This window comes from Schistocerca serialis, chromosome 4 (assembly GCF_023864345.2).
Source record: "Schistocerca serialis cubense isolate TAMUIC-IGC-003099 chromosome 4, iqSchSeri2.2, whole genome shotgun sequence".
Taxonomy (NCBI): domain Eukaryota; kingdom Metazoa; phylum Arthropoda; class Insecta; order Orthoptera; family Acrididae; genus Schistocerca; species Schistocerca serialis.
The window spans coordinates 364,994,657-365,009,032 of NC_064641.1; the positions used below are offsets into that span (position 1 = coordinate 364,994,657).

At 36.6% G+C, this 14,376-nt stretch overlaps 1 protein-coding gene across 1 annotated transcript in view; it reads right to left on the minus strand.

Moving 5' to 3' along the window:
• Positions 1-2,743: 2,743 nt before the first annotated feature.
• Positions 2,744-14,376, minus strand: part of LOC126474166 (intermembrane lipid transfer protein VPS13D) — a 525,388-nt gene continuing 513,755 nt past the window's right edge. Inside the window, exon 67 of the mRNA XM_050101624.1 lies at positions 2,744-5,059. Coding sequence (XP_049957581.1) covers positions 4,970-5,059 — 90 coding nt within the window. The 3' untranslated portion in view covers positions 2,744-4,969. The remainder of the gene's footprint in view (positions 5,060-14,376) is intronic.

Consider the following 14,376-nt stretch of genomic DNA (forward strand, 5'->3'; position numbering starts at 1 on the left):
ACTAAGTCAACATAAAACACCACTCTCCATCCAGGAGGCGATTCTGTTCTGTCAGTATGATGGTGTCTGTAATTAACTTGTTTCAGTGCTATGTGCTGTGTACTTCATCGACACCAATCTGTGTTTGGATTTTGACTTTATATTGTTGTTACAGCTTGACAATATGACAGGATTAAGCAGGGCCAATTTAAGATCCAAGCAACACAAGTCACTGCTTGGGGTGCTTGCTCCTGTTCTGAACTATATAAATGATTTACCTAAGACAATGGAGAGCACTTCACAACCAGCAGTGTTTGTTGTTGACTTAAGTGTGTTGATAAAAAAGAGTCCAAATATATACATTCCAGATATAGACATCAGAATAATGGAACACACATACTCCTAGTTCATAGCTTAGTTCTTAATCTTACAAAAACTAATATTAGCAAGTTAAGAACAAATAAAAATGTCTCACAAATGTCAGGAGTAGTGATCAATGGGTGTACACTGCAAGAGGCTCCATGTGTGAAGTTTCTGGGCACTTAGATAGACAATAAATTGAGGTGGGACCTGCACATGGATACATTAACCAAATAATCTCAGTTCTGCCTGCTTTGTTCTTAGAAACCTCTCTAAGTGCATCGATTTACAAACAAGATTGCCAGCTGCCTGACAACTAATATGAGCTGTGCTTTATAACAGCCCTTTAACACCTAATTTATTTATATTGTTCATTAACAAGATTGTTGAACTAATTTATAGTAGCATCACCATGATTTGCCCATTTGAAATTTTCATTTACAACACCACCAGGACATTTAGCATAATCTGTAGTTTTGATACATTTGTCTTCATACTTTTACTTCTTACATGTATTCCGAATCTCAATTTGTTGTAAACATGTGTGTTTTGAATTTAAAATCAGTGGTGTTAATTATCTGCATAAAGTGTAGTGTGTGTAGTATTTATGCAATTTGTACAGAACATGAGAAATAATGGGCTAAGTACTGACCCTTGTGGAATACCCAACAGGAAGAAACTGATTGAATAAAAATAACGAAATGTTATATGGTTCCCAACCTGATGCAATCCTTTCAATGCAGTGATGTTACAGCAACACACCTCTTGCTTTTGCTGCTTGTTTATCCAAACAACATCTCAAGTGGTTTTATAAATCTCAGTGGGATCCATGCTATTATGTCCAATGGAGTGAAAATCTGAAACTATGAGTGACCATAACTGTGGTGTCTGTATTACTGTTCAGCAATGCTAACCTTTATTTAATGTAGGCAGTCATATGATTTAATACAAATTTTTTGTAACGCCTTCTGTAGAGGAGGAGGAGGAGGAGGAGGAGGAGATTAGTGTTTAACGTCCCGTCGACAACGAGGTCATTAGAGACGGAGCGCAAGCTCGAGTGAGGGAAGGATGGGGAAGGAAATCGGCCGTGCCCTTTCAAAGGAACCATCCCGGCATTTGCCTGAAGCAATTTAGGGAAATCACGGAACTTCTGTAATCACACTTTAAGAAAATGATAAACTTTCTCTAGCATAGATTGTGTGTTGCTGTAGACATTCCGCAAACTTCCTACTGTATGATTCACTGCAAAATAGGTAACCAGACATTTGTTTTGGACTCAGCCTATTGCTCCATCAGGCAAAGCATCAAAGTTTTTCATTGTTCTCTACGTTCTGTATTACTGTGATAGGGGACCTGCACTTATCGTCCCGAGGTACTCACAGGACACAATTTACTTGAGATATCCTACATGTAAACACCAGTGTAAATATTGGAATAGGCATAAGCAAGAACACATACATTTAATAATTGCTAATTGTTTGTCTTCTCTCATGGCTATGCTCTTTCATTATGAAATAAACAATAAATGTCTTTTGTCCTCAGTCACAGTTGCACTGTTTCATTAGGAAATAAACACTAAACTGTTCTGAAGTGTGCACTCATCAGTCTATGTGAAACCAAAAAGCACCAGTGGTTGACATGGGTATACAGTTGCTTTCTGATAATGAATCAAACAGTGTAGAGATCAAGAAAGAGATGATCTTACTCATGACAATTCACTTCCATCTGGACAACTTACTGTCTTTCTGCACAAATGACTATTACCAAACTGCGACTAGTGGCAAACTTTTCTGCATAAAAATTTACTTAACTACATACTAATATTTTAGATTTTTATAACAATTTGAAGACCATTTTCGTACCACTATTTTTGCTTAAACCTGGCATTATGATGTTTCCCCATGTTTTCATTCTGTCTTCATGTCCATTAATTGCACAAATAAATCATCATCATGAATATGAGCATTCAGTAGTTTCATGATGTCATTAATTAAATGTGTCATATCTGTGATACTTGAGGTGTGGAGAGCAAGAGAGGATTCTGTTATTAATGATTTATGATAGTAATGTTTTACAACTACTGCTGAGTCACCTGCCTCCCAATGCTTCACAGTCCCCTCTTACACCTGCACATGTTCCCATACCCTATGTCCTCCATCAGGATAACCACTTATAAACCAAGTTTTGCTGCAAAGGGGAGAGTCAGTGTTTTCTGAGACTAGAAAAAGAGTATGGACTCAAAAGTACAACTTTCTAATCTGTTACCTGTGTCTATGGACCATTCACTTATCAGTCAGCTGCATTTTTTAATCTTGTTTTTCAGCTCCATGATATTTGTTTCTGAAATTTCACTGATGATGTTGAATACTAAAGGAAATTTAATCATTTTAAACTGTTTCCAGCATGCCAATGACAAAAATTTATTTTGCTAGGAACAAATCAATTTGTTAACATAATCAATGTATATTATAATCAGCTGCGTACATTATCCAATTGTACAACATACTCCTTCTTGCCATAAACAACAACAGATTCTTAATAACTGATTTCTAAGTGAACATTTATTTATATTACCTTGCAATGCTTCAGTTAAATTTGTCAGACATTCTACATACACAGAATTTTCTGTACAATACCCATTAAAACATAGTGTTAGGTTATCTACAATCTGACCTCTCAGAACACAGAGGATTCAAGCTCAGTCTTACACATTAAACTGCAATTAACAATCCATAACAATGTATTACACAATCTGAAGTACAAATCAAACGGCTTCTACAGAACAATGGTAGCAAATATATTCATTATTTCATCAGACTAGTTTAGTTATGAATGTTGAGCTGATTAAAGTACTTTTGTTTTTATTCCATCAGTCATATGCCAGATTGTTTCTGGTTTCTTCAGGTATTTGCTTCTGATTGGCCCCTCTCCCATAAGAATCACTATTATTTAAATATTTCTTATACGGTACATTATTCCACTTTGTGTTGCCTGTACTTTGTAGCATTGCACTTTGTGCTTGAAAAATAAGGAATCAGATAACTGGTGTGAACACTGGCAGTTCATTACACTAATACCAAAGATAGTTTGTATATTAGTTCTATATATGTCAGGATTTCTTTTTTCTTCTCTCCTTTTTTTTGGGAGGGGGGGGGGGGGGGGGGGGTGTGCAATGCATCAGTTCCAATAGTAATTTCTGTCCAGTCAACAAAAAGCACGTAAAATTAAGTGATATGATTAATCAGCACTTTTCCCCAAGATCTTTCAGTATAATGTTAAAGTTAAAATGCTGAAGGAGCAGCACATATGGATTCCCCCCCCTTGCTTGCAGTTGCTTAGGAGTATGTGTTATGAAATGATAACATCTGGCTAGCCATAGGAAAAAACCAACATGACAAACTTGAGGGATAAGTAGGAACTGTTAGTACAGCATCATTATCATGAGTTAATGAAACATATTACCTACTACTAACTTCATTCGACGAGGGGCATTTATTTAAAATAATCTGAAGAATGTACAAATTATGATTAACATTTATTAAATAAGGCTACTACAGATAAATAAAATACAATGTGCAAAACTGCGAAGTACACATCATGAATTGTGAACACTTGTTCATATTAGCACCGATTACTACACAACAAAAGCAAAGCATTCTTACAACACAACCATTTATCTGCTGGAAAAGCTTACTAAATAAATTAAACTAAATTAGCAAAACATTTATTTTAATTACAATACAACAGTTTTGAGTGCCTGATCCCAGTCAAGGAGAGAAAGATAACAGGCCATCCTTAACGGAAAACAGCAGGTACTGTGGGTCATAATACATCACAAAATTAAAATATGTTTTACATTTAAATGTTACCTATTCTGACACATGTGACACAATATTAATTTACAACACTATCAAAAATATATGTTTATCTATTAAACCCTGTTATAAATAATGGTTACCTTCACTAAATTTTGCAAAAAAGCTACTCTGAAATATTAAAATACTGCTGTGGTGATGAAATGAACATGAAAGATGTTTTGAAGGCAGAATTGCGAGCGATTTTCAGATGTTAACATGAAACAAAGCTACAAAAGAGTCAATAACAGCAGTGATATAAATAAAATGTTGATATACAAGCTGGATATAGCATCATTTATATAGCATTTTTCTATCAACATTCGCAGTTTAGTGGAAAGGCAAAAAATATACACAGAAAACAGAATGTATCAAAACTAGGTAACATGTCTGCCCCCTAGGAACATTTATTATAAAGATGCACAAATTAGACCAGACTGCACTCTTCGCAATTATTCTACATGGTACATTTCATTGCTTTTTTTGTTTCATCATGTACAGCCTTTTACAACACTTACATGTATAGAGTTATATTTAATGCAAATGAATACAATTTTGTTACAAATATAAAATAACTTTTTACAGCGTACATATATTTACAAAAATGAGTTATACTTGTAGGACAAAATGAGGATTATTAACATCTTTTGAGCACAACATAATTCCACACAGATGGTTTATAAAAATAACAGGTACTTTTGTTCTTTGAATAGTGTGCACTGATGTGCGCATTTAGCACCTAGAATGGTCCATATCATTACTTATGTACTATACATTCAGTCTTCTAAAATATCATAACCTAGAGATACAAGTGTGTTCCGCCGCTCTTCAAACAATCCCTTTGCATAATTTATGTGATGTGATACCTGTAAAGAGAGTTTTGAGCAAAATCATTAATGAAGCAAAGAAAAACAGTAGAAACTGAGAAGAAGAAATGTAACAGTTATATGCTCAATAAATGCTGTTGAAGTGGTACTTTTGGATCAGACCTAAAATTATTTCTAGAAAGATGACTGTTTCTGCAAACTGACAGTTGCTTCACTCCATCAGATGAACTGGATTTCAGTTGGATTTCTTTCTACCCCACTTAAACAAAATTTTTTTTTTTTACTTTTATGGTAAAATCTTCTGAATTTTTAGGCCACATCACATTATTCCTTAAAATTCTAAAATACTCAATGTTTCAATCTATCTGCTGGGGTAGTTTTCAGAATTGTTCTGGAGTTTACTCCTTGTCTTTAAATATGTCTGCTTGTGTGCGAGTGTATACCCGTCCTTTTTTCCCCCTAAGGTAAGTCTTTCTGCTCCCGGGATTGGAATGACTCCTTACCCTCTCCCTTAAAACCCACATCCTTTCGTCTTTCCCTCTCCTTCCCTCTTTCCTGATGAGGCAACAGTTTGTTGCGAATTTTGTGTGTATGTTTGTGTTCGTTTGTGTGTCTGTCGACCTGCCAGCACTTTCATTTGGTAAGTCACATCATCTTTGTTTTTAGATATGTTTTTCCTACGTGGAAAGTTTCCCTCTATTATAACCAAATAATATATACAGTTCCTCAATGGTCTTGGTGTTGTTATTGTTGTCTGCAGTCCAAGGACTGGTTTGATGCAGCTCTCTATCCTGTGTAGGGTTCTTCATCTCCAAATAACTACTGCAACCTAACATCCTTCTGTAGCTGCTTACTGTATTCATATCTTGGTCTTCCCCTATGATTTTTACCCGTCCACACTTCTCTCCAACACTAAGTTGGTAATCCCTTGATGTCTCAGAATGTGTCCTATCAACCGATACCTTCTTTTAGTCAATTTATGCCACAGATTTTTTTCCCATAATTCTGTTCAGTATCTTCTCATCAGTTATGTGATCTACCCATCTAATCTTCAACATTCTTGCGTAGCAGCACATTTCAAAAGCTTCTGTTCCATTTTTGTTTAAACTTATTCTCGTCCATGTTTCATTTACATACAAGGCTACACTCCAGACATGTACTTTCAGAAAACACTTCCTAGCTCTTAAATATACATATTCAATTCCATTATCCTCATTTTGCTTTTGTTGCTGTTCATTTTATATCCTCCTTTCAAGGGTATATCCATTCCGTTCAACTGCTCTTCCAAGTCCTTTGCTGTCTCTGACCGAATTACAATGTCATTAGCAAACCTCAAAATTTTCATTTCTTCTCTCTGAACTTTAATTCCTGCTCCAAATTTTTCTTTAGTTTCTTTCACTGCTTGTTCAATGTACAGATTTAATAACATCGTAGAGGGGCTACAACCCTGTCTCACTCCCTTCTCAACTACTGCTTCCCTTTCATGCCCCTCAACTCTTACTACTGCTGTCTGGTTTTTGTACAAGTTGTAAGTACCCTTTCACTCCCTTTATTTCACCCCTGCGACCTTCAGAATTTAAAAGAGTATTCCAGTCAACACTGTCAAAAGCTTTCTCTAAGTTTACAAATGGTATAAACGTAGTTCAGCCTATCTTCTAAGATAAGTTGGAAGGTAAGTATTGCCTTGTGTGTTCCTAATCTCTCCAGAATCCAAGCTGATCTTCCCCAAGCTTGACTTCTATCAGTTTTTCCATTCTTCTGTACTGAATTCGTTTAAGTATTTGGCAACCAGAACTTATTAAACAGGTAGTTTGGTAATTTTCACAACTGTCAGCAACTGCTTTCTTTGTAATTGAAATTATTACATTTTTTTAAATCAGCGGGCATTTGCCTGTCTCATACATCTTGCACACCAGACAGAAGGCCATCAGTAGTTCTGATGGAATATTGTCCACTCCTGAGGCCTTGTTTCGACTTAGGTCTTTCAGGGCTACATCAAATTTTTCTTGCAGGATTGTATCTCCCATCTCATCTTTATCTATGTCCATTTCTTTTTCTATAAAATTGCCTTCAAGTTTACCTCCCTTGCACAGACCCTCTATATATTGCTTTCATATTTCAACTCTCTCTTCTTTGCTTATTACTGGTTTCCCATCTGAGCTCTTGATATTCATACAGCTGCTTCTTTTTTCCCCAAAGCCCTTCTTAATTTTCCCATTGGCAGTGTCTATCTTTCTCCTAACGAAATGTGCTTCTAAATCCTTACATTTCTCCTCTACCCATGCCTGCTTAGCCATTTTGCACTTTCTTTCTATCTCATTTCTTAGATGTTTGTATTCCCTTTGGCCTACTTCATTTGCTGCATTTTTATAGTTTCTGTTTTCATCAAATAAATTCAATATCTGTTGTGTTATCCAAAGATTTCTACTAGGTCTTACCTTTTATCTATTTGATCCCCTGCTGCCTTCACTATTTCATCTCTTAAAGCTACCCATTCACCTTTTACTGTATTCTTTTTTCTCTGTTCTAGTCAACTGTTGCCTAATACTCCCTCTGAAACTCTCAGTAATATATGGTTCTTTCAAATTATCCAGATCCCAGCTCCTTAATTTCCTACCTTTTTCCTATTTCTTCACTCTTAATCTATGGTTCATAACTAGTAAATTGTGGTCAGAGTTCACATCTGCCACTGGAAATCTCTTAAAATTTAAAACCTAGTTCTGAAACCTCTGTCTTACCATTACACAAACAATCTGAAACCTTACAGTGTCTCCAGTTCTCTTCCATGTATATTATTCTTTCTCAATTTTTAAACCAATTAAATTATGCTCTGCACAAAATTCTAGCAGATGGGTTCAATTCCAGTCCCCCACGACTACTAAATTTTAATCTCCTTTAATTCTCTGAATAGTTTCTTTTATTTCATCATATATTTCTTCAATCTCTTCATCAAGTGTGGAGTCAGTTGGCATATAAACTTTAACTATTGTGGTGGGTGTGGGCTTTGTGTCTAGCTTGGTTACAATAATGCATTCACCATGCTGTTCATAGAAAGCTTACCAATTTTCCTATTTTCTTATTCATTATTAAACCTAATCCTGCATTGCCCCCATTAGACTTTGTATTTATAATCCTGTATTCACCTAACCAGAAGTCCTGTTACTCCCGCCACTGAATTTTACTAATTCACTACTATATAACTCTGACCTAGCCATTTCCTTTTTTAAATTTTCTTAACTACCTGCCCAATTAGGAGATCTGACATTCCGTGTTCCGATCCTTAGAATATAGATTTGTTTTCCCTGATAGCAACATCCTCCTCCTCAGTAGTCCCCGCCCGGAGAGCTGAATGCGCAACTATTTTAACTGTAGAATATTTTCCACAAGAAGATGCCATCATTATTTTACTAAAGAGTAGAGTTGCATTTGCTTGAGAAAATTTACAGCTGTAGTTTCTACATGCTTTCAGGTATATGCAATACCAGCACAGGAAAGCCATTTTGGTTGATGTTACAAGGCAAATCAGTCAATCATCCAGACTGTTGCTCCTGCAACAACTGAAATGGCTGCTGCCCCTCTTCCAGGAACCATACATTTGTCTGCCCTCTCCACACACACACACCTCTGTTGTGGTTGTACCCATGGCATGGCCATCTGCATCGCTGTGGCACAAAGGGTACCCCAAGGCAAGGTCCGTGGTTCGTGGACATACTGACACAAAAAGGGGAAATGACAGAGAGAAGGGCAAACTACTAAATTTCATCCTGCAAAGTTGTTTTATTTACAAGAGTCATTCTAAAAGTAAATAACTTTTGTTTCAAGCAGCTGTGATTCAAATTTAAACATCTGTCATGGCACTCCACAAGCTTTACTATACTTTCTGCATACTCACTTGCTGCCAAGTTACTGAACTAGTCACCAATGTCTCTTTCAGTTCTTTGCATTGCCATTGGACTTTCTGTACAAAACACCTGCTATTTGGGAAAATGATGATAATCATTTGAGACCAAGTCCAAGCTATAAGGAAAATGTTCAAGAACTTCTCAAATAAATAGCTGAAGCAAAACATTTGCCAGTGTGGCAGAATGCGGGTGACTGTTACAGTGAAAAAGCACAGTGCCACTAGATAACAATCCATGCCATTTGTTTTGAATGGTGCAGCATAGTTGGTGAAGGCTCTGAGAGTAGGTCACTGCATTCATTGCCTTTCCTGTAAGTATGAAATTGATGAAACGGATGCTGTTTCAGTCCAAAACACTGTTTACATAACCTCCTTGGCACTCAGAACTTTTCTGTTCTTTTTTATTTATTTATCATGAGTTTGTGACTAACGAAATACTGTAATTAGGCATGAATGTCCTAAGAATCATAACTTAATGTATTTTTTTTTTTTTTTTTTTTTCAAATTTATTTGACTTCAATACAGTAGTCAAGCCACAGTCACAGTAAATTACAGAAAGCTTACATGACTAGTTTTGGTGAAGCTCAGAGACCACTATCAAATGTAACAAGTATAAAATGAGTCTGCTATTCATTATGAGAACCTAAATATAAGTTACATCTAACCATAGCACCTTTGTCATAGGAAACAATGTTGTGAATATCATGTTAAATTAAGCCTCTTTATGCAGTAATGGCAAAGAAGAAACAACATTGCAATTGATCACTGTAAAGTGTTTATCTACAGAGAACATAAAAATCTTAAGTCGTACATGTTGTATTACGATCAGCATTGTCCAACTACTTACATAACGAACCTGACAAGTGAAAATCTTGTCTTATTAATCTTAGCAATTCTGCTGTTATTCTGAAACATACATCACTGAAGTATGAGATGGAACCATTAACGGAAGTATCAGAATTCCCCTTGATGAAGTTAATGAAACAACATCCATGCATGAATACTGTATATTATTATCTGTGTATATTGGCTCCAAACTAACTGGTCAACTCTGAGACAAAAATCTCCACATTCCAACACCTTAAAGCTGAAAATACATAGCTTGTAATCTGGAACACAGCACTCAACAGCACTATGTCCAAGAAGCAACTGTTTGCTTGGACAACACATGTACAGCCGAGGTTAACACATAATTGATCAACACAATGGCCACAGCACTCAACAGCACTATGTCCAAGAAGCAACTGTTGTTCTAATGGAAATTCCACAAGTGTTTTGTAACTTATTTGTATTCAACAGTATCAAATGATTGTTATAATGACAAGAGTACATATTTGTGCATTGCCATCTGAGAACATGTATGGCAATCAAATTATGAGGGCAAGTCAATAAGTAAATGAATTTTTTTTCTGCTCCTCAAGTTGAGAGCACTAACTCAATACTGACATGCCTTAATGTCACTGTTGTTCATGTTATGCTAGCTGTTTTGGCTCAATTAATATTTCTTTTTGTAGTGACTTCAGAGAATTTTACTATGAGAGCTCTGTTTTCTGTATTCACCAATGAAGAAATGAAGGCAGTGATTCATTTTCTATATTCTGAAAGAGCTAAATTTGTGATGATTATTGACAGACTGCAGCTGCAGCATGGTGACAGCTGTCTTAGTGAGTGAAAGTATAAGTGGATAAACTGCTTTCAAAATGGTCATGTGTTGATTTTCATGCAAGAATTGAAATATCTACTTTTGCCCAAAGCAAAAAAGTTCAAAAGGAAAGCTGGTGAAGGAAAGATGATGTCGACAGTGTTTTTGGATATGAAAGATCCACTGCTAATTCATTACATTCCCAAAGTGTAAATAGCATATCATGACAGCTACTGTGAGCTACTGGAAGATCTGTAACCCAAAATCAAAACAAAGAGGAGAGTGAAAATTTCAGAAAGTATTGCTGTACTTCAGAACAGTACCATCCTTCATAAAGCTGACAAAACAATTCCTGGCATTCAAAATCTTGGCTTTGAGCTACTCCGGCAACCATTATACAGATATTACTTAGCTGCAACTGAGTTTACCTTTTTGGTCTAATGGAGGAGCACCTGTATGAATCAAATTTTTTGTCAGATGATGAAGTTGTGCAAGTCTGGATGTGTACAATGCCACAAGACTGCTTCCAGAATGAAATTAGGAAGCTTGTCAAAATGATATGGATAAAAGGCATGTAGGTAAAAGAGGTTGCATGAGAAACAACATTCTTTCCAATTCCATTATCCTAACAAAAAATTTCATTTAAAAAAAATTGGCTTTACTTTTTGACTTGGCCTCATGTTTTCTGCCCACATTTCAGTATCAGACTGATGATCAGATTAATGGACAGAAGTCTCCAGCCCACTAGGAGCAGGAAGTCATAAAAGAAATGAAAATGCTTGCATTGTTATGTAATTATCTGTCATGGTGTATTAGTGCACTGCTGTTATTATACTTACAACTGCAGCCTTATTCTGTGAAAAGTTTCATCAAAATCAATGAACATAGCAGCAGGGAACAATCAGTTTATGGGTAAGTTGTTGCAATCCCCCGGAAATTGTTGCATCCCAGATTGGCCACAAATACATGTACTTACCAAATATATTCAGTTAGTGGCGGCCACTTTCAAATCAGGACCCTTTTCCGTCTGCGCATGTCTGCATTCAGTGCTTTCAAAGCTCAAAACATTTCCTTGATGTCATTTTTTATAAATCTGTACATTGCTCACCCAGTTTTTCCCTCTGGCAGAATACAAGACCACTTCAATTGTAAGTGGCCTATGCACTGCCAATAACAAGATTACTTTTGATCAAATTTTTTAGCATAAGTATAATATTTGAGACAAAAATATAATAATAATAATAAAATAAAAACTCCGCCATTGCCGGTCCCAAGCCCGGATCCTCATCTTACAAGTGATGAGGGAGGAGGAGGGGGAGGAGTAACAACCTCGTAAAAAAAACCTGGGTCCATCTGGCTCCGGATGGTAGCACCCTGTGAGGGCCCCTGCCTAGGGTTACGGGTGAAAACCGGTCAACGGTCTCATAGGCGGATGAGGAATTTTTAACTCCCAACGGCTGAGAGAGCGGAGGAACCAAAAATCTATAACTGCAAGCGTCTGTACCCAGATTGGGCGGCTTGTGGGCAGCGTCTGTTCCCCATGTTAGAGGCGGCTGTTTCAAGAAAACCTTCTAACGCTAACAACGTTAGTCGTATTCCTGGTAGGTTACGCAAGTAATCTCCCCAACTTTGAAGAATTTCAACAGTTACAATCTTAACGCATGATGGAAATGTCTTTCAATAACGAAACTACCCCAGGTGGCCAATCCACCGTCGGCAACGACGCAAGCAGACCCATGGATTCTGGGGAGTCTGCAACACCATGCAAATCCAACAAGATTAAATCCAGAAAAATCTTCAACATAGCAACTCTCAACATAAACTCCCTTCTCAAAGTGGGAAAACTTAAGCACCTTACAGACCAGTTACACACGGAAGACATACAAATTGTGGCGCTACAAGAAACTCGCTTCACTGATGAAAACACATTTGAATCAAACAAATTCAGAATATTTAAAGGAAAACCTGGAAAAATTGTAATGAAGAAATGCCCTCAGCTTGGCACAGCTTTTTCTGTAAACACAAAAATTCTGAACTCTGTCGAACATTTTTGGTCAACATCATCGAGAACATCTTTCCTCACTTTTCGATGTGCAAATAAAAAATACACATTAATCAATGTTCACGCTCCCACAAATGACAAAAATAATGCTAAAAATAGGGAAGAAACAGATGAATTCTGGGAAAACCTTAAGGATCATATACCAGAAAGCCCAGAAAACAATGCAAAAATACTTCTAGGAGATTTTAACGCTCAGATTGGAAAAGAAAAGAAATTCCGCGATATTGTCGGCAACTTTCCCGCACACAAACGAACCAACAAAAATGGAGAAAGGTTAATTATGCTCTGTAAGCAGTTTAAACTCAAGCTAATGTCAACACGTTTTAAACATCTTCCCAGAAAACAAAAAACCTGGGTATCTCCGATAAAGAGTATTGGAGGATTTTCAAATAGATCACGTTGCCATCTCCTCCAAATTTGAAAAAGAAATATTGAACATACGTGTCCGAAAATCTCTAAACCTCGACTCTGATCACTATCTCACGAAAATAAAAACTAAACTGACCCCACAAAACAAACAGAAAAGCAGAAACGGTGAATATAAAAACAGAAATTAAATAAATTTTGATCTTACAACCCTGAGAAATTACAACCTTAAGTCCAACTCTAACCTCAAGGATTTTCAGAAAAAACTAAAGACATTTTCCCCTTCACAAAACCTCCAAGAATTTCAGAACAACTTGATTGAGGCGACAGAAACAACCTTTCCAAAAAAGAGCAAACCGAGACACCTGTGGTGGGACAGCAACTGTAATGAAGTTCTGCATGAAAAACTTAAAGCCTGGAAAAAGTGGAACTCACATAAAACTGAAAACAACTTTGATGAATTTAAGCAAGCCAGAAAGAATGCCTCAAAAACTATTCGCAACACCAAGAGACAATATGAAAAACAACAACTGGACTCAATCGAAGAGAATTTCAAGAAATGCAACACGGCAGCTTGGTACAAAACATTCAACCAGAAACTCCGAGGATACCAGTCCCCTTGCCTAAACCTTATGAGAAATAATAAGACTCTCGCCACCAACAATACTGAAAACTGTGAAATCCTGGCTGAATATTTTGAGACACTCCTAAACTGCCAAACACCCATCCAGACTCTCAGTTTTACGCAACCAGAAACATTACCAACACATTCAACACCTCCGACACGAGAGGAAATCACAAACATAATCAAAAATCTCAAAAACAGGAAAGCATGTGGAGAAGACACAATCACAGCAGGAATGCTCAAGCTTGGGGGAGAAACATTAGTAGAAGCACTACACAAAGAACTTGAACAAGTATGGGAAACCAAAAAATCCCAAGTCACTGGAAAACTGCCCTAATTCACCCTTTGTTTAAAAAAGGTGACACAAGGGATGTTAACAACTATCGTGGAATATCGCTTCTCCCAGTCCCATACAAAATTCTGTCAAAAGCCCTGCTCAATCGTGTATCACCAATTATAGAGGGAAAACTTGGAGAATATCAAGCTGGTTTCAGACCAGGAAAATCCTGCGCCGAACAAATTTTTAACCTCAAAACAACAATGAACTATTTATCTACAAGGAGCAAGAAATATTTCATAACATTCATTGATTTCAAAAAAGCTTATGACTCAATCGATAGGGACACACTCATCAAAACACTTCGAGAATATGAAATAGATGAAACAACAATCACCATAATCAAAGAAACATTAACAAATACAACATCAAAAGTAAAATTCCAAGGAGAAATTTCACGGCATTTCGAGGTCAAAACCGGTG